Source organism: Trachemys scripta, chromosome 21 (genome assembly GCF_013100865.1).
Source record: "Trachemys scripta elegans isolate TJP31775 chromosome 21, CAS_Tse_1.0, whole genome shotgun sequence".
Taxonomy (NCBI): Eukaryota; Metazoa; Chordata; order Testudines; family Emydidae; genus Trachemys; species Trachemys scripta.
In genome coordinates this window covers 11144853-11164448 of record NC_048318.1, presented here as the reverse complement: position 1 = coordinate 11164448, position 19596 = coordinate 11144853, and the positions used below count along the sequence as shown (strand labels likewise).

General features: G+C 46.0%; 1 protein-coding gene across 2 annotated transcripts in view; it reads left to right on the top strand.

The window, feature by feature from the left end:
• Window positions 1-634: 634 nt before the first annotated feature.
• The window catches only part of SORL1 (sortilin related receptor 1), a 100422-nt gene continuing 81460 nt past the window's right edge, over window positions 635-19596 (top strand). For both annotated transcript variants that reach the window (XM_034754795.1, XM_034754794.1), the window contains exons 1-3: window positions 635-1129; window positions 16409-16525; window positions 18765-18890. In XM_034754795.1, coding sequence (XP_034610686.1) covers window positions 842-1129; window positions 16409-16525; window positions 18765-18890 — 531 coding nt within the window. In that variant the 5' untranslated portion in view covers window positions 635-841. The remainder of the gene's footprint in view (window positions 1130-16408; window positions 16526-18764; window positions 18891-19596) is intronic.

Sequence of the window (19596 nt, the reverse complement as noted above, 5' to 3'; positions counted from 1 at the left end):
CTAGTGTCCACGCTTGAGTTTTTGAGACTCACTCGTCGTCTTAAACCATTCTTCAATTAAACCAGGAGGGTGTAAGATTGTAAGCGTTAGGGGTAGAAAGCGGACTTATCGTAGCTAGGTAAAGTACCTTGCATGCTTTTGGAGGCTATATAAAATAACTGTATTTAGAGAATTACCACCTCACAAATGCAAAAAGCTTGCACGAGTGCAAACACAGAGGTTACTTTTGAAAGTGCACTCAGACACTGCAGTGATAGGTGGCAGTATAAAACCCTGAGACAGAAGAGCCCAGATGTTATGTTCCATCTGCATCCAGACCCCTTTTCAAATGCACCAGAGTTTGGGGTGCACATGGGATGCTTTATTGCTCCCCCCCAAATGCAGACATTGCGGCCTCACCGCCCTGTTAAGCCAACACACTGCCTAGGATTTCTGTGGCCGGGGATGGGGGCGGGCGCGAAAAGGGCATTTGCTTCTGGGGCTGCCCTACTTCCTTTGGGTCAAGAGAGGAAGCAAAGAAGCTTAAAGAGAGAGTGTGGATAATACACGTGACTTGCAAGTTGCACCCACACTGCCGGTGCGAGCGAGCTCGGGCGGCGCTTCCCGCCCCCCCAGCCCCGGCCGCAGCCACACGCACGGTGCAAGGGGCACCGCGCAGCACCCGGAGCAGCGCGTGCAGACCCCGGGAGCGGCTCGCGCCAGCCCGGCGGCAGCAGGACGCAGGCAGCCGCCGCTGTTGCTCCCTCGTCCCTCCCGCCTCCCCCTTCCTATTGCACATTCTCTCCTGGCGGCGGCGCCCCACTTTGCAGCAGCCCCACCAGCACCCGGGAGGAGGAGGAACATGGCGACAGGGAGCAGCTGTGGGGAGCTGAGACGACCCTGCCTGGCAGCCCTGCTGCTGCTGCTTGCATGGACCCCGTATCCGGCTGCCGCCGCCGCCAGCACCCTGCTGCTGCACGGGGGGGCTGCACCCCGGCCTCAGGACCGGGGCTTCGCGCTGCTGCAAGGAGAAGCGCTGAGCCTGGGTGACAGAGGGACGGGCAGGGCAAGCGAGAGGCTCCAGCCGCGGAGGAAGAGGAGCGCCGCGGAGCTGCCGCAGCCGCAAGAGCCCATTAAGGTGTATGGACAGGTGAGTAGCTTGGCAACACCCTCCGACTCCCTTTGCCGTGCAGTGGTGCCCTCGCAGGACCCCAGATTGCAGGCGTGCCCTGCCACAGGACCACCCCCCCCCATTGTGAAAAGGGAGCATCGCTTGCAATTAGGGGCATGTTGTTGTGTGCACGCCTTGCCACCCCAGCTCCCAGTGGCACTGGTTCCTTGCATCACGTTTCCCCTCCAATTGCAAAGGGACTGCTAGGAGCGCTGTCGCTCTGTGCAGTGTGCCCCTTATCTAGGGGGTTGTTGAAAGCAATGCATGCAGTAATTCCTCTCCCCCCCCCGCCCGTTGGCACGCACTCACTTTAAATATGACCGGAGCACCTTGCATTTGTGCTCTTCCACCTCTCCCACCCCCAAAAGTACCAGAACCTCCGTGCACATTCCCGGGGCTCTCCTCCCAATTTTTTCAGGAAAGGTAGCCCAGGTCACGCACAGGTCCCGTTAGAGCTAAGTGACGTGATTCATCGCTCCCTGGTCGGAGAACTCAGAAGTGGTTATTTTAATATTGGGTAGCTAAAATCAAACCAAGCAGAAGGGAGCATTGCATCATTCCAGTGCAAGGGAGTAAACACTGTTCTGCTTATAATTGACTAATATTAAAATCACCCTGCATGTACCCCCTTATCAGATAATTTAAATTGCAACTCTGAACCGTTTTACTTGGGGGTGGCTCTGGGTGCTGCAGCTGGAAGGGTAAATTGTCCGCTGCCATACAGAGGTTAGGTTATCTTGTAAACAATCAGAAATAGTGCAGGTGGCTTCCTCAGTTAGTGTATCTTATTATCAAGTAATGAAACTTCCTGTTGAGGAGCTTCTTAAAAAACCCTGGTATTGCTAATAAAACAATAGGCTTGGTGAATAAATTCAGGGAGCTCCGTGGTAGGTTTGTAGTATTGACAACGCCAAGGTGACATTGCATTGCCCACATGTAAACAAATCAATTAAAAACATCAAATTTCAGCCTGTAAATTGTAAGTAGTTTGAAATCAACTGCACAGACTCTGTTCGGACGCTTAGTGCAGTGCAAATGACTTCCACTCCCGCTAAAGTTGTGTCCAGTCCCATTTTATATATTAAACATATACCTTTTGCCTTGAGCCAAAAGGCGTGGGTGGCCTTTTCCTGTAGACGGGACATGGACAGGCAGTTATAGGCTGAAAGTTACTCAGCCTTGTAGGTGTCCTGAAATGACAGCTTTGAGAAACTGATGACAGATTCTGGACACAAACATTCCTCCCCTTGCAGCTTGAAACCCACATCACTCCAACTCCTTCGCTGGCACAAAGTGCATTCGACTAGAGACTGCTTTAGTTATATGTAGCAGCAGAGCTTGAAAGAAAACCTTTCGATTTTAGTCATCTAAATGTTAGCAACAGATAAATATACAAGACCATGCCCCTCTAAAAGAGTGTAGCATCCCCTACAGAATGATCTTCCTAGAACAAGGTAGGTCCCTTCTCTGGGAACGAAGAAGGGGAAAGAGGATTTCAGGGGAAATCAAACACTGCCTATGTAACTATAAATGCACATCTTGATGGGCTAGAGGTATTTTATTGAGACTGAACATACATTTTAGCTGTGCTTTGTATTATGTGGATGAGTGATTTTGCACTTAGTACTCCACTTATCATCCCACCCTTCTGCCATAAAAGAAATTGCATCCTAAAGCTGCATTTTATGAGTGTTTCAGAAGCCACCATGCAACACATTGGGGCTCTGCCTTTCATCAATGCCGGGTGGGAGGAGGGGCAGGCTTGTTTCTGAATAGTGTTGAGAAAGAGCGGTGTGGAGATTGGAAAGTGGAAGTGTTTCACTGTAGTCGCCTTGCTCCAGTTTTGATACTGAACAAGTTTCACTGCATTGACAACAGAGCGCGGAAACCCTTTTTGAGAATTGCAGCAGGGGGTCACTTTAAGCAGGGACAGGGAAGGAGTGTTGCAGTGCAACTTGCTTGCTGCCTGCTAGAGGCAGCCCTGACGCTAACAGAGCAGCTTGTCCAATTTACAAAAGTGTAGGCCTCCCTCCATTCAGTTATTCAAGCGATGGCCCTTTCTTGGACTTGATTCTGAACCCCCTGCGTTAGCTAAAGGCTGCTCAGGGGAAGAGTAACTAGCCCTCATTGAGCAATGTATTGCTTCATGCTTGGGTCTGGGTTTTGCCATATTAAAAAAGTCTTGTTTTCCCCACACAGTCTGGCACTTAATGCCATTTTAGTTCATCCCATCTTACAGATTTTTTGCTGATATTCTGAAGGGAGAATCTGGGAAAGAGGCAAGATGTGGAATGGGATCTACTGATCCATCCCATTTGAAATAGGGGATATAGACACAGTAAAAGCTGCTTTAATGTAAAAGCAGGAAAAGAGCAGGTTGGGGAAAGGCTGCTCCGAGGTCATTCCCCCCAACGTCTGGTTTCGTTGCTCTGAAGAGAGCAGTTCCTACACATCTGAAACGATGCTTGTTGGCTTCCCTGACACTTACTGAATTTAAGAGAGCATAATGAGGTCATTTTGGGAGAACCTGACACGGTCTCTCGCTTTTGGTACCACTGTTCTATCAATTCCCACTCAGCCTCCAGTGGCTTTCATTCAACCCTCCTGAACAGCTCAGGTGGAAAGTTTTGGCAGCAGTCTGCGACGTCAGAGATGGTGTAAAACCGACCACAGTCATTCCAGTACCAACCAGACCAGGACAAATAGGAACAGTAGGAGTTAAACATCAAAGTTCCACTTTATTTGGCCTTTTCTTGTTGCCTTTAATTTTCAAAGAGCACTTTCCCTGGAGAACTGAGTCACTCTTGCTAACAGCATGATACACAGTTTTGAGGCTTGAGATTTAACCTCTTGTCCTTCCTCTACCGCAGAACAGGCTATGAGAAATCTAAGGCCCAGGTTCCAGATATCAAACTGAGAATGTCAGTTTGAAACTTCGTTTCAGAAAGAAGTTTCCAGTACCATCTTTTTTAAAGTGTTCTGCCCCCTGTTATTTACCCAAACAGAGGGAAAGGACTTGCTTAGTGATTAGGCAAGGGACATTGTATAACTGGCTACCCCTGAAGTACTGTCAAATGCACCAACTTAAAGGAATACCTCTCCCTTAGTCATAGGTGTTTCTCATAACAATAGCAGGAAAAGATTCAGACAGAAGGGCAATTTTAAAAAGGATCAGCATCAACTTTAGACTCCAGTTGAGTTGGAGTACTTTGGATTAATCAGTACCTTCTGACAGCTGCATATCTAGCAAAATCTCGTGCAGGCTCATCCAGCAATAAGGTCTTGCTAAGAGTTTGTTTGTCCATTGGTTCCTTTGGACTTGAACAAAAGCAGATGGGCAGCGTGATTCTTGGGGGATACATTGACTAAAAGCCCAACGTGACAGACACATGATTTGGGGCCTTTGCTAGTAGTCACATCAGCTCTAATATACCCATCTTATTGGAGAAACAAAAAGTCCAGCTCTGGGTGTCTCCCTCCCCACTCAGCCCTCTCCAAATAGGAGATAGAGAACCCGAACGAAAATGCAATACTAAGCACTTCTCAGCTCTTCAGGGATCTTTACAAACCTAATCCTGGCTCTGCAAAATCTTGGACAAATCGCTAATCCTTTGGTTTTCCCGATCTGTAACTAGGGGTCAGTACTTCCTACCTCAAAGGGAATACTGCAGTTAAGGGTTTGTAGAGTCCGTGGTTCCTAATTGTGTGTCTGCAGATCATCAGGGAGCCAGAGACAGGAAAGGAAAGACCTAAAATTGGGGGCTCTATGAGACGGGGATATAGCTTACCTAGCGCTAGGTGCTTTAAGATCTATCCCTGCTCCGGAGAGCTGACAAGATCGTTTCCCGTCCTTGCTGCCCTTTCGCTTTCAGCTTCACTTGGCTTAATGTGCAAGCTTAAGAATTATGAAGTTCCTTTTCTCTCCCACTGCAATAAGCGACAGTTCCCTGAATGGTTTCCGGTAGCCAGTTTGCAGAAGCACCGAGCACCCATAACTTGAGCTTAACTCAGTAGGAGCTACAGGTGCTCAGCGCCTCTGGAAGTCAGGCCCTGTGTCTAAGACGTACGACATATTTAACATAGTGCCGTGCTCCAAGTTAGATTATCGGGGCCATATGTCTTCCCTTTGCGCCATCTGTCTCTTGCTTATTTCTAAGGCATTGGGCGCTGTGTTTCAGCCCCACAAGCTGTGAGCTCCACTCAGGAGACTCAGTTTCAAGATAAGAATGGTTTTTGCTCATGGGCGCAGTTGAGACGAATCAACCCTGGGTTCCACTCAGAGCTCCACGCAGCCTGGCGAGACCTGCCTACAGTTCTGAAGACTGCTCTTTCTATGCCTGCACTGCTGGGGTGCATCAGCAACTTGGGTGCCTGTGGATAGCCCCTTCCCTGCTGAAGGCATCATCAAGTGGTTGGACTCAAGACATTAGTTGTTAACCTGCCCGCAGCTGCTCCTTTCCGGTCTAACAATTCCAGTGCTTTTAACTCTTGCTTCCTTACATCTATAGCACCCTTGCACCCAGAAAATCCCGAGAGCCATTCGCAGCACGCGGTCACAGGTCTCTGTTGGCGTCCAGAGTACATTCCAGCCATCTGAAATAAATTTCCCGGGACACCCCAGATGTGAATCACATGCTCTCTAGGGGAATTCCATTCCTAGTGTGTATTATTGTGGATGCAGGGGGGAGAACAGAGAAATCCCCACTGTCATTGCTTACCTCTTCTCTGGACTAGCTTTCCTCCACCACCGTGGAATTCAGTATCTGAATCCGCTTCGTGCCGTAGCCAGCTTGGAAGAGGAACCGATGAATCGGCACAAGTGAGATCTCAATGGCTGTCTCCCAACTCTGAAGGAAACAAAGGAAATGGGCACGTTAACTAGTGGAATTTCTACAGCCTTGCTCCTAGTTTAAAGCGATGAAGCTGTGTGTGAAGATTTGACCCTGCTTTGTCCACACATAGACCTCTCTCATCTAGGCCTCATCCCCTGCCTCAGTTTTAGCAGCCTCCTCCGCAGCGGCTTCTGACAACCATGCCATCCTCCCCACTCCAGTTCAGATAAAAAAAGCGCAGTGAAAAGTATCTATCTTGCTCACTGACCCCATGTTAAACCCCTTTGGAAACCAGCCACTGGCTTTTTCCACCACATCAAGTTCAGACTCTTGCTGTTGGTGTCAAGGCCCTGTGTAATTCTGCCCCTTAAAGACGACCTTACTGCATCCCTTGTGCTAGTGCTCCAGCCCTCTTCACTCTGCCAATAACAGCAGCCTCTATTCCCACTCCAGGGCATGCATGCATGGAGCATTGTCCCCAAAGGGGTCTGCAAAGTCCTTTAGCATTTACGTTAAACAAAAGACACGTCACTAAAACTGTAGGCCTATTGTCTCCTCAGTAACCTTTCCTCTTACTGCATGTTCTTTGGGGGACTGTCTCTTCCTTGTGTTTGCATAATACCTAGTGTCCTGAGCCCTACTGCAGCCTACATGTAGTAGGTCCCTACAAAAACTAAACCTGGGTCTTAAAGGTGTTAATTTGCCAAGGCAGGCAAGAGAAATCATTCGAGTCCCCCTGCACACCACATCCAAAAAAAAAAAAAAAAATCTTTTCTGGGGAGTGATCTGATTGTGAGGTGGAGAGAGGAGATTCGGTGATGTGGGCAGAGAACATTCTATTTTTGAAGAGTACAGAAATCTGCTTGGCAGGGAAAATTCTATCTAACTCGGTGAATGCAGAAATCAATTTCACTACATTTGAAATGAACCATACTTAATTTTGACCTAATTTGCCAGCCCATCAATTACGGCCCTTCCAAGAACAGAGTTTAACCTTCTAGCGTCCAGCTTCTGTGCTGTGTGTTTGTTGGAGTCTAGTACAAATGATAATTTAACAACTCGAGCATTAGGGAGCCAATCTGCCTGGATTATCAAAGTAACTTTTGTATGGTTCAGACAAGCTTACTCGTAACAATACAGAAAATCAGCCAAAAGCTCCCTTTTTCTCCCATTCATTCCCAGAAATCATCAGCAGTACCCAGCTGATATAAATCAGTTAACAAAAAGTGTCCGTCATCCCCCACACACCCTGCATACAGATGGTGCAATAAAGGCACAAAGAAGGGAAGTGATTTACACAAGGGCACATAAGAGCAAATGGCCATACTGGGTCAGACCCATGGGCTATCTAGACCAGTATCCTGTCTCCAACAGCAGCCAGTAACAGAGCTTCACGGGGAAGTGTACAGAACAGGGCAATTTTGCAGAGATCTAACCCTATCTTCCCCTCCTGGTGGTTTAGGGTCACCCTGAGCATAGGGTTACATCCCTGACCATCTTGGCTAATAGCCATTGATGGACCTATCCTCCATGAACTTATCTAGTTTTTTTTAATCCAGTTACACTTTTGGCCCTCAACATCCCATGGCAACGATTGCCACAGGTTAATTGTGAGTTGTGTGAAGAAATACTTCTTGCTTGTTTTAAACTTGCTGCCTATTAACTTCATGATGGGATCCCTGACTTCAGTATTGTGCAAAAGGGAAAATAATAAATAGGGTAAATAGCACTCAGGAGACCAGGGGCAAAGACAGGACTGCAATCCAAGTCTATTAAGTCCTAGTCCACAGATCTATCCACTGGGCAACACTGCCTCTTATAAACTTGACCGTACCATTGCAGCCCGTGTTATAACTTTCTGCATTTACATTCTGTCCTCACCAGTAGGATTTTGGTGGGAAGAGGTGGCCTTATCTCTGCCTCTGATGCTTGCTTCATGCTGAAACTTGGCAGGCGAGATATTTACTTGGGAACAGTGTTCGGTCACAGTGTTTCGACTGTTCCAGTTAAAGCAGGTGGGGAGAAGTATTCAAGGTTTCATTGTATTTTTGTTATGCAACAGCAGGTTTCAGTGTTTATCGTTTGGCTGGTATTTGGGCAAATTCTGCTCTTATTTATACTGGGGGAAGTCAGCAGTAATGCTGGTGCAATCCGTGGCGTTACTCTAGCTGCAGTTTGACCCCGTGTCCTTCAGCCGGAGCACTTAGTAAAACATTTAGCTACAATCCTAACAACAGAGCGGTCACAGCCCCCTAGTGTGGTGGCTGTTACATCTAATGCTTTCTATGGAGCCATCTCTAGAATACACTGACATCAGCAGAGCCTTAACTTTCCCTGCTCCCATAACTGAAGCCCAGTTATGTTCCCTGGGATTGCACCAACTCCCTCTCTCTGCTCCTGGAGACTCCACTCTTGCCGGGTAACTGCAGGCCCCAGGAGCGTTGCTTCAATTTGGGGATGCTGAACTCCCAACAGGCTGCTGCTCCCATCTGCTGAGCTGGGAACCCAGGTTATCCTAACCTTTGTAAAAGCCCAATGTTTAAAGTGTCCACACACCTTAAAAAAGGGCTGGTAGGGAAGGTTTCTTGACAGCAGAGATGTTAGGAGCAAGGAGAAAACAAGTGACTTCACTGTAAAAGGATTAGGCTAGCCTGATAGTTCTTTGAAATGAATCTTCCCTGTTTCATATTCAGGCACTAGAGTTTTCAACCCAAGTGCCACAAGAAGTGATGCACACTGGCAGGGATAGAAACAGATGCTTGGAAGCAAAGCAGAAGGTACAGTCATGGAGGTGATGAGGAATGTGACATGCACAGAAACTAGCATGGAGACTACATTAAAGTTCTCACTCCATCTTAATTCATCCACTGTGTCAAGGTGTTGCAGAACTCACAGGAGTGAACAGGAGGAAGAGGGGGTGTGGTATTTACCTACTAGACTTAATGCATGACTTGCATTAAAAGACAAGTAGAAGAGGGTTAGGATGGCCTTGCCTTAAAGCCCCATTGCTTTTGTCAATACATGTCATAGCATAGTTTCACTTCTGACCCACTAGAGTAGCACACAGGGAAATTGCACAACTTTCTCAAAAGGCTGTTTTTAGTTATGAGAACGTCACTTTTTAAAGCATTAACTTGTTTCCTACAAAGTTTTCTCTTGGGATTCACCAATCAAGTTTGAGATATCTTGGGTAACTGCTTAAATATTTGAGGAGGAGCATAATAAAATGAATATTCCTGTTGCAATGTGGAGTATTTTTAAAGGGACATAGAAATCTTGTCAGTTGACAGCTGGAAGTCTAGTCAGTTTCAGATTTTGCACTTGCCCCACCTAAAACCACAGTCTGCTTTTGCATGTTTCTCTCCTGCTGTTGGCCTATGAAAGGTCCACAGAGATGGAGAGGAGAGGACTCTACAGAGTATTGCCAAAGGACTTAAGTAAATAAACAGAACAGATTATTATTATTATTATTTTAAATCTGAGACACTACTTGTAACAAAGTAAAATGCTTCAGACTAATGATTTTAAGTGATGGTATCCCCTTAACTTGAATGTACACAGCAGTCAGCCTTTTGAATGACTGTTTTTGTTGCATTGTTTTGAAATCTAGGAGTAACAACATTTGTTTAAATTCCACATTTTAGAAGAGCTACATACAAGGAAGGGAGAAGATGATCAAATACTTCGACACACATTTGTGCAGTGCCGGTTTTTTGACGTGCATAGCAGCAACCTCCACATGTGTTTCTCTCAGTATTTTCATTAATAAAGTTGCCTGGGGGAGGGAGGCGGGGTTTGGGTCCATGCTGTTTGCTGATTCATAGCAGAATGAATTCACCAATGCAGATTTAGCTGATTGGCCCATTAATAACAACTTTAATGGCAGGTATTTGGCCGTCATTACATTTGTATGTTTTTAAGTATTCTTATGCTTGATGGTGTGTAATTCTTTTTAAAAATTAAATTACTGGCTCAGTCATGGCCTGGAGCAACTCTATAGCATTAGGAGGGGGCACAATCTATTGAGTCCTGCTGCTGAGAGCCTCAGCAAAGGTGCCAGTCAGTGCTGCTGTGGTTGGGTCACTTGCCCTCAAACTAGGTTACGTTCATCCGTTTATTTCAGAATGGCACTGGTTTCATTAGACCAGTGCAAACCCCTAGACTGGACACACTGGTTCCGGCTGCCCCACACCCTACAAAATTGCACCCATTTAACATTGGTATAAAAATGACATTTTAGTTAATTAGGTACATCTGTGTGTGTAGAGCAGGCCTCAACAGCTACCCAGTCTGGTAGTAACTTTTAAGCACATAAAGTGTGTTTAAACAGCAATGTTTTTGTAGTTGTTGGAAGTACTAAAATTCATTCAAAAATATAAAGGGAGAGGGATGTTGAATCACTGAAAACCTTCTCCCAATCTGAGCCATTCTACAGGGCAAGCTAAACAAATCAGAATCTGGCTTTGCTCATCTATGGAGGTATCTACATTAGAATGCTGGGTGCCAGAGGCTGCATTGGTAGTGCAGAGAATATTACCCCTTTCACAGAAGGAAACAAAATGCAGGAGCAGGAAAGATGCCCAGTGGCTGTTTCCCTAGGCTATTCTGTTGGTTTACATTAGCAATTACCTCCTTGTAAATCTGCATAGGACAGTACTTGTAGGTGGAGCTGCTGGGGTGGACATCTTGTTGCTTCAGCTAAGCGGCAGTTCCAGTAAAGAGAAAACACTTAAATAGAAGAAGAAAAAAAAAAAGCTGGAAAAGACCCAATAGCAAAATACTGAACTACAAATACAGGAAAATCTTCACTGCATGTTGACTTGATTTTTCCCTTCTGAACTTTTCAGTAGCTTCTGTATTAGAGGGACACCAATTAGAATTTCATGCAGATTTCATACCTACTTAATCACTTGGCAAAGACCAAAACACATCCCCATTAAGTGGAATTGATGCAAATACTGTCTTGATTAAACAGCAGACTTTGCCATTCCCTCTCATTAAACTAAATGAGTTCCTGGGGAGATTTCCCCAATTAAGCAGAGCACTGTGCACTCTGGCATGGGGGGAGTTGCCAACATTTAAAAGGTTTTTAAGGGAGGCACCCCAGGGCCAAGAGAGTTAAATTGTTAGGTTCTGGGATAACATAAATCTTCCTTTTCAGTTCACTTTACATAAAGCATTCAGGTGATAAGCATCAGACATTACCAACCTGGGGCATGACTCAGACCAGCAAACCAAAGAAATAAGGCTCAAAGTCCCATTACTAATCCCCACAGCTATTCAGCTCCTAGTAAGTCTGTTTCTTAGGATCATAAAACTGTACAGCAACAGATTGGAGTCTCTCCATGGAGGACTTGGAATAATAAAAGCAGAGGCAGAAAGAACTCCTAATCCTGGGTCAGTGCTACACAGAAAACTCCCAGGAAGCTTGGAAGTGAAAAGGGGAAAGCCCTTTTGCTGGATTCCCTACTTAATAGCTCAAAGAGCCTACATGCTAACTAACCACCCCTAAGACTCTTACTACGCTGCTCAGCTGCATGGTCCTTCTTGGAGACACTTTGGTAAGTGGTGGTTTAGCCTCTATATAAAGACTCACCTTTAACAAGCCTGTTTAAGGTTAACAGAGTCACCTGGGGGCTGATTGGCTGATGTTAGTAATAAAACTCAGCTGTTTTCCTCCCCCCCCACATAGTCCCCCCTCCCACCTCTAGAGCCTAAGGTATTTAGGCACCTAACTCCTATAGGTGTCCTGAGCAGGGTATATGACCTAGGATCATTTGAAAGAACCAAGGAGGTGTATTCCTGTGTGTACAGCAGGATGAGGTGTTGCACCCACAGGCTGTGGCACATCCTATCACAGTCCTGTCTTCATCCAAATTTTCCCCAGTATAAAGAAAAGGAAACGTAAAATGCAACTGTAAATATGAACAAGGGGAATCAAGCTGGGGCCAGAACATTTTAAGTGGAGGGGCTCCAGGTAGGGAACACACTCCCAGAGGAAATCAGGTGCATCAGAATCTGACTGTCTTTAGGAAAGGCTGCAAAACTGTCCTCTTCAGAAAGGGCTTTTGGCCATAAGAATGACACACCATTGACACCCCCCTAAAGCCCTTCCAACAACCAATTAAAAAACATCCTTAAAAATCTATCCCCCAAACAGAAAACCAAACTACTCTACCCTCAGGCAGAGTTGTGACCCCCAAAAGGGAGACCCGCCACAAATTCCATGAAATTCACTAGGGACTTCAATAGGTATGGTTGATTTTAGGTGGCAGGTTCCCTGATATTACAGTGATGGGTGGTGGTGTACCTTTTTTGTTTATTTAATCCCATAATGGCCCAGTGTGGAGGAGGCTTTTGGGATTTCATAGCAGGCTAGAGCAAAACCTCTGCTCCAAACACTTGAGAACGTGGGGGGGTGGTGCATGAGAGCCCAACTTTTAAACTTGCATCCGACGAAGTGGGCATTCACCCACGAAAGCTTATGCTCCAATACATCTGTTAGTCTTAAAGGTGCCACAGGACTCTGTTGCTTTTTACAACTTTTAAACTTGGCATCGTTTAGTAGCAAAAACCTCACTGCGCCTCCCAAATGTTCCTCATCCCGTGGAATGTTGCGCATTTCAGATTTGATGTACCCTCACTTTTGCTGCTGAAAAGTATTGCGCTTGCGAATAAAGCAGCATGGAACTAAGGGTCCATAGAGAGCTATTCATGCTATAGGAGGGAATCCTGCATTTCAGGTTTCCTGCAATTGTAAGTTTTTTTGTCTCCTCCCCCTCATTTTGGGTCTCTTCCACATATTTGGGCTTTGGTAGGTTGAGAAGTGTGCTGCTAGAATTGTCTAGTGCCTGGCTTTTGCCTTCTTGGTACATGCCCCGTAGTCCCTCACACTCACAGTAGGCTTGTTGGTGCTAGTCATGGAATGAGACAATAGTTGATGTAAATCAGTGTGGCTGAATTGGGCCCATTGTTGTTGATAGCCCTGTACAAATATTAATCCAGGCAGCGCCCCGTGAGTAGGTATTATTACTTTCCTTGTACAGAGTGGGGGAAACTGAGGCACGGAGCTGTGATGAATTTAAAGTCCAAGGCCGCCCATTGAGGCATTGGCACAGCTGGGATTAGACCTCACAAATTCTGAGCCCCCCCCCGTGCACTAGACCACCCCCAGCTCTTTTATTCATTAGAAACCGTGCGAGGCTGGTGCTTGCTTTATTTGTTTGCTGACCTACATCTCCTCAGCATTTCTTGGCACGTTGCTTTGGCTCAGCTCGCGGGTATCAGGGGGTTTCTCTTACCGACAGGCAGTGACTCAGCGAGGGTGCACCAGGGAGTTGGTCACGTGACCCCCTGGGCTGCTGCCACCAGGTCAGAGGAATATTTTCATTTTTCTTTTCTTGCAGGTAGCTGTTACGTAAGTGGAGTTTTTATTTCATTCTTTTTTCCCCAGCAGAGCTCTCGGGATAATGGCTTTGTGTTTTAAAGGCTTATTTTTCCAGTTGCTAGAAGTTTCTCCAAAAGCCTTAACACAGGTTGCAGTCCTGTGGTGGACAGGGAGCGCTTTCCCATAGTAAAGAGTGGGAGGAAGGCTTGCAAGATTGGCCCTGCATTTTTTTATAGTGCCTCGACTCCCTGAGCCCGTGGGCCTGCTTCTCCAGCGCCCTGCAGCGCCTGTGACCATGCACACATGCAGAATGGAAGTAAAATGCAAATCTGACTGGTAGCCATTCACACTCACTACACTGCTGTAAATGACAGCACAAGGTGAGTAACTAGGCCCCTTCAATCAAGCTAAGGCCTTGTCTACACTCAAAACATGTACCAGTTTAGTTAAAGTGGATTAAACTGCCATCTGGCCACTCTTATTTCAGCTAAAGCGTGGGTTATTACGGTTCCAATTCAACAAGGCACTTAAACTTTAAGCCTGGGTGTCGTCCACTAGGCCTATGCTGGCGTATCTTGCTGGACTGCGGCCTAGAACTATACAAATTAGTGCAGCAAGGTGTACATTTTTAATGGTGAGCCTAATTAACTGTTGGAATGATTTTACCAAGGGTCATGTTGGATTCTCCATCACAGACAATGTTTAATCACGGATTGGATGTTTTGCTAAAGAGCTGTGCTAAGAATTACCTTGGGGGGAAGTTCTGTGGCTTGTGGCATACAGAATGTCGGACTAGATGGTCACAGCTGGTCTTGGAATTTGTGAACTGGAGGGCCATTAATAATCTCAGTGCTAACATCCATGGCTAGAAATAGTCCTAACGTGCCAGAGCTCATCAGGGTGGTGAGGAATTGCCTGCTTTGGGTGGTGCTGGTTAAAGGTAATGACAGAAGGATCAGTTCTACAGGAGGGCTTTGCTGTGAAAACAGGGGTTTTTACTTTAGAATCATAGAATATTAGGGTTGGAGGGGACCTCAGCTAGTCCAACCACCTGCTCAAAGCAGGACCAATCCCTTATTATTTTGCCCCAAATGGCCCCCTTAAGGATTGAACTCACAACCCTGGGTTTAGCAGACCAATGCTCAAACTACTGAGCTATCCCCCACCTTCTAAGCTGTCTTTCCTTTCATTGGCATCAGGAAACCCCTGGGTACAATTGCTGGCATCCCTCTGACATAATTGCGGTAGGCCAACTTTTATACATGGCCTCTTGAAGAGCAGCAGAAGAATAGAGCTGAGCTACACAATTGAATAGAAGGATCTGGGTCAAAGCAACCTAGAGTGACTTTTAGATACAAAGTACTCTTGGCTTTTTCCTTTAAGCTTGGTTTAGAAACTCGTGGAGTGTGTGCATTGTTCTAAGGAACTGTTTTCCTTAAAAAAAAAAAAAAAAATTGCGTGTACATTAGCACTGAAGAGAGGCACTGTACACACAACCTGCTGACTGAATCTAGTTATCCATAGAACAGATAGCAGTGGGGCAAGCTTCCCAAACATTGATCCTTGTTAATATGCTTCACCACGGCCCATTGAAGACCCTCCAGCACAAGGAAGAGGATGCCTAAAGTCATCCCAGCGCATTAAGGCCCTGATCCAGCAAAGCACTTAAGTACCCGAGTGGTGCCCTTGAAATCAATGGAACTGCCCATGTGCTTAAAGCTAGGCATGTGCTTTGGGGGCCTCAATCCCCAGTTACGGAGGCATTCTTTTGTGGAGCGTAGTACAGCAGTAGAAGGGCACCTCCAGACTCATTTATCAGAGACAGCCAAATAGGTGGCTGAGAATTACAACTCCCAGTCCCCACTAACTGGATCTGAATATGAACAGGCAACCTAGAGCAGTGGTTCTCGCCACACATTTTTTTGGTGATCTCAGAGTTCAGCCACCAAAGCTTGCTGGTGGCCACTATGACAATTTCCCCTAAAATAATTAATGTAGGAAAAACAAATAAATATGCACATACACAAGTCCAAATCATAGTACTTTATTTACATAGGGTTTTTATTTGCACACTTGATAATCATAATAATGTACAGTTGTCTCGATTCTTTACTGGACCTAAACAGAATAGAAACACAAATAGAGTGTATTGCTTGTTTTTGTCTTTTTTTTTTTTTAAGACTTCCAGCTAGTAAGTCTGCTCCTGTGCAAAGTGATATTTGTATATTTGTTAATATCACTTTTCACAGCAGCAGACTTGTTATCTAGCCCTGAGACTGTGATGAGTGATATTTACAAACATACACATACCACTTACTTAGCCCTGGCAAACTGAGGGACAAATTAAGCCCTGGATGGGGAGGTGGGTAGGGAGACAGCGGGGGGCCAAGTGTGATGGGTGAGGTGCTGGAGGCAGCAGCAGGGGCCAGCGGTGATGAGGGGGGTGGTGAGCCCAGAGGCCGGGGAAACGGAGCTCGCCACTGCACAGCCAAAACCCAGAGTCCAAAGCCCCACGGTCGGAGCCCATGGCTGGAGCCCGCTACCCACCACCCCAGGCCTGAAGCCTGAGGCCCCTGGGAAGGTGGGGATCTCACACCAGCTATCTGCTTCTCTGGTGCTTGTGGCTCCAAAGCGGCAAGGGCCCAACCCCTCCTTGCCGCCCCAAAGGAGGAACTGCTGCTTTGCACCCTCAATGACTGCCCAGGAGGATGTGGCTGCAAGAAAAGCCCCTGGTGGCCACATTTGAGAAATGCTGACCTAGAGAACCCATGCACTATGCCAAAGCACCAGTTCCTGAGCTGTCCAGTCCTCCAAGGGCATAGCCCTAAAACCAAACATCTGCATGTTCGTGTCTGCGTGGTTACACTGAATGTTCGGTTTCTTTATATGAATTAAATCAGTTACTGCAAACACTTTTCCTCCATCCTTGCACATTCCTAGGGAAGACAGATAGAAATTGACTTGTGTAGGTGCTTTCTGGGTATTTCTCTGTCCAGTGCCCTGGCTAACCATTTTATATTCATTTCATTTGTGTTTCAGGTCAGCCTGAATGATTCTCACAATCAGATGGTCGTTCACTGGGCAGGAGAAAAGAGCAATGTGATTGTGGCCTTGGCTAGAGACAGCCTAGGGTTACTGAGGCCCAAGAAAAGCGATGTAAGTAGGTGGATTTTTTTTATTATTACAGAGAGAGCCGTGGAAGTACTTTTCTATGAGGGGACATGTTTTAATCTATTCTGCCACTTTGTAAGAACATGTCTTTGTGTTATATGCATGAAAGAAGATGTCCTATTCGTCTGGACTTCAGGTATAAGACATTTAGACTTTCTTGCCACAGAGATTCAAATGGGGGTACGGCTGACTCAACAATGAATCTACCACGGCAGACAAATTGAGTCCTAGTGATCTGCATCACATTGCTTATAAATTTCCTGTACTGTGTGCTATTAAATGACATGTAGGGGACAGGAAACTGAGACTTGACTTGGAGAGTTTCCTTAATGTCTTTTTCCTTGGCGGGAAGGGGGATCAGTCTCTCCCCCATGTATCACAAGGTTCAGTTTCTAATGCCAGTGGTTCCTTCCAAGACGCTGTATCTCCATACTTAATTCTAATTCCCTGCGACCTGCTCTACATCCTGGACATCATGGCACGTGCTATCCCCTGGGCTTCCCGGAAGGGCATTCCATGCACTGTAATAGAAAAGCTGAGACATTAATGTAGAAGTATAGGGCCCAGTATGAATACAGTATTTAGCCCTTCCTCTTATCCTGTGCCATGTTTATCTGGCCAGCTTATAACCCCGGTGTGTTTGTGGTGACACTCCCTACTTCACTGTATGCACCGGCTTGCTAGAAACAATTCATTTCTGTTGCAGTGAATTTGTGCTTGAGAAAGGTGGCAGATGGATAGCCCTAGAAACTAGAGCTCTCTCTCTTTACCCACTGAGCAAGAACAGCGCAGGCCTCACCAAACCGGCTCCTACCTATGTGCTTCCACCCGGCTCGGGAGGGGAAAGAAGGGGGTTCATTCTCCCTGCCTCATTAAATCATTGGCCGCTCCTCTCAACCTGCCAAGAGGAGGGAGCAGAGTGCCAATTTTTGTGGCTGTTATTGTAAGGTGGACACCTGCCCAAAATGAACTATCCGGAAGCCCTTTCTGGTGCATTTCACACAGGAATTGCAGGGTGATGACTTTTGGTTTATAGTAGCTCAGGCTTGATTCACATGGGTGCAGCAGATACAGTACCACTGAAAATAAATTAAAAAACAAACACAAAATAAACAAAACCCACCATTTACTAATTATAGCTTTTGGGCCAGATTCAGCACTGCCCTGCACCTTGCGTAGCCATGGATGCCTGTGGAAAGCAGGTGTAAAACACCACCCCTGTCAAAGGAGTAGCGCTTGATGTTCATTTTGCACGGGCGTAAATGACTGCCCAAGGTGCAGGGCAGGGGCGAGTGACTGCACTGCTGTGGTACCAATACACAGAATGGCAGATAACACAATGCCGGTGATAAATTCAACTACTGTGGCAATAAACTTTGAACAGCCCCTCTCTAGAGAGGAAAAGCTCTGCATCTCATTTCCAGACACCTAGACAAGCCATTCCTCATATCACTACAACAATGCGTAAGTAATTGTAAGCTCTTTGGGGGCAGGGACTGTCTTTTTGTTCTGTGTTTGTTCAGCACCTAGCACAATGGGGTACTGGTCTGTGACTGGGGCTGCTAGATGCTGTGGTCATGCAAATAAATAATATTAATGCACGCACGGAAATATTCATGGACGCTTGCTGGAGAGAGAGGAAGTAGATAGATAGATAGCTGCCTGCCTGAATATAAACAGTTGCAATAGCCTGCTTAGGAAACTACTTCAGCTCTGTCTCGGTGGGATAAGGTGAGTGAGTAATGTCTTTCGTTGGACCAAATTCTGTTGGTGAAAGACCAGCTTTCGAGCTGCATGGAGCTCTTCTTCGGGTCTTCATAGCTTGAAAGCGTGTCTTTCACCAACAGAATTTGGTCCAACAAAAGATATCACCTCACACCCCTTTGTCTAATATCTTTGGCCCAACATGGCTACAATAATACTACAAACAATATTGGCTTAGGATTTTATGGCCTTAGCTTTTGGCACACAGCCAGTGCAGGGTGTACAAATCTCATGGATGTTATAGCCTCTCAGTCTTTTCCTTTGTCCATTACCTTTGGTTTCCGACACCGTTGTTGCCAATAGAGAGGAGAGTGGACTCTGTCCCTTCTGCATTGTGTGTTTTTTCCCCCCATAGTTGCACAAAACTTTAAGAAGCCGTTGTTCTCGAGAGGGAGGTATGGACTGCCATCATGGAAATTAAACCTGTGTCTCCATAACAGCAGGAGCTTTTCTTTTGCAGGTTTATGTGTCGTACGACTACGGGAAGACATTTAAAAAGATATCGGAGAAATTCAGCTTTGGTGCAGGGAACACCAGCGATGTGGCCATCTCACAGTTCTACCACAGCCCTGCTGACAACAAAAGGGTAAGACATGAACAAGCAGAAATAAATAAGGCCTCCCCATCACACAAACGTTGTACAGCTTTAACTATCCTAGTGGATAGGTGCTTTATACTGGTACCTCTAGAGCACTAGAACTGCATCCACACCAGGAGATGTACCAGCATAATGGTATTGGTAAAGATTCACACCCCTAACTGAAATAGTTGCACCAGTACAAAACCTAAATAGGCTACACAAATAAAGCTTCCCCCATCCAGTTTTAAACCCCTATTAAAAGCCCAGTTCTATAGTGATTCGTGTCCATTTGTATAGAATATTCTTTTTATTGTTCTCTTCTCCGACTTCTATCTGGCCTTAGTCTGTGAGCTGGAACAATAATACCTAATTCTTATATAGCACTAGTAAACAGATCTCAAAGTGCTTTACAAAGGGGGGTCAGTATCATTATCCCCATTTTACAGATAGAGAAACTGAGGCACAGAGCATTAAAGTGATTTGCCCCAGGTAACCCAGCAGGCCAGTGGGAATAGAATACAGGTCTCCTGAGTCTTAGTCCATGGTGCTGTCAACTAGACCAACCTGTCTGGTTAGGTGTTTTTAATGGGGTAACCTTTACCATGTCATCAGGAAAGCAGTCAGATTGTATGCGCGTCTACCACTGCAAATAGAAGTAGTTGTCTTAATATAATGTTCTTAGTGAGCTTTTATTTATTTATTTTTTAAAAAA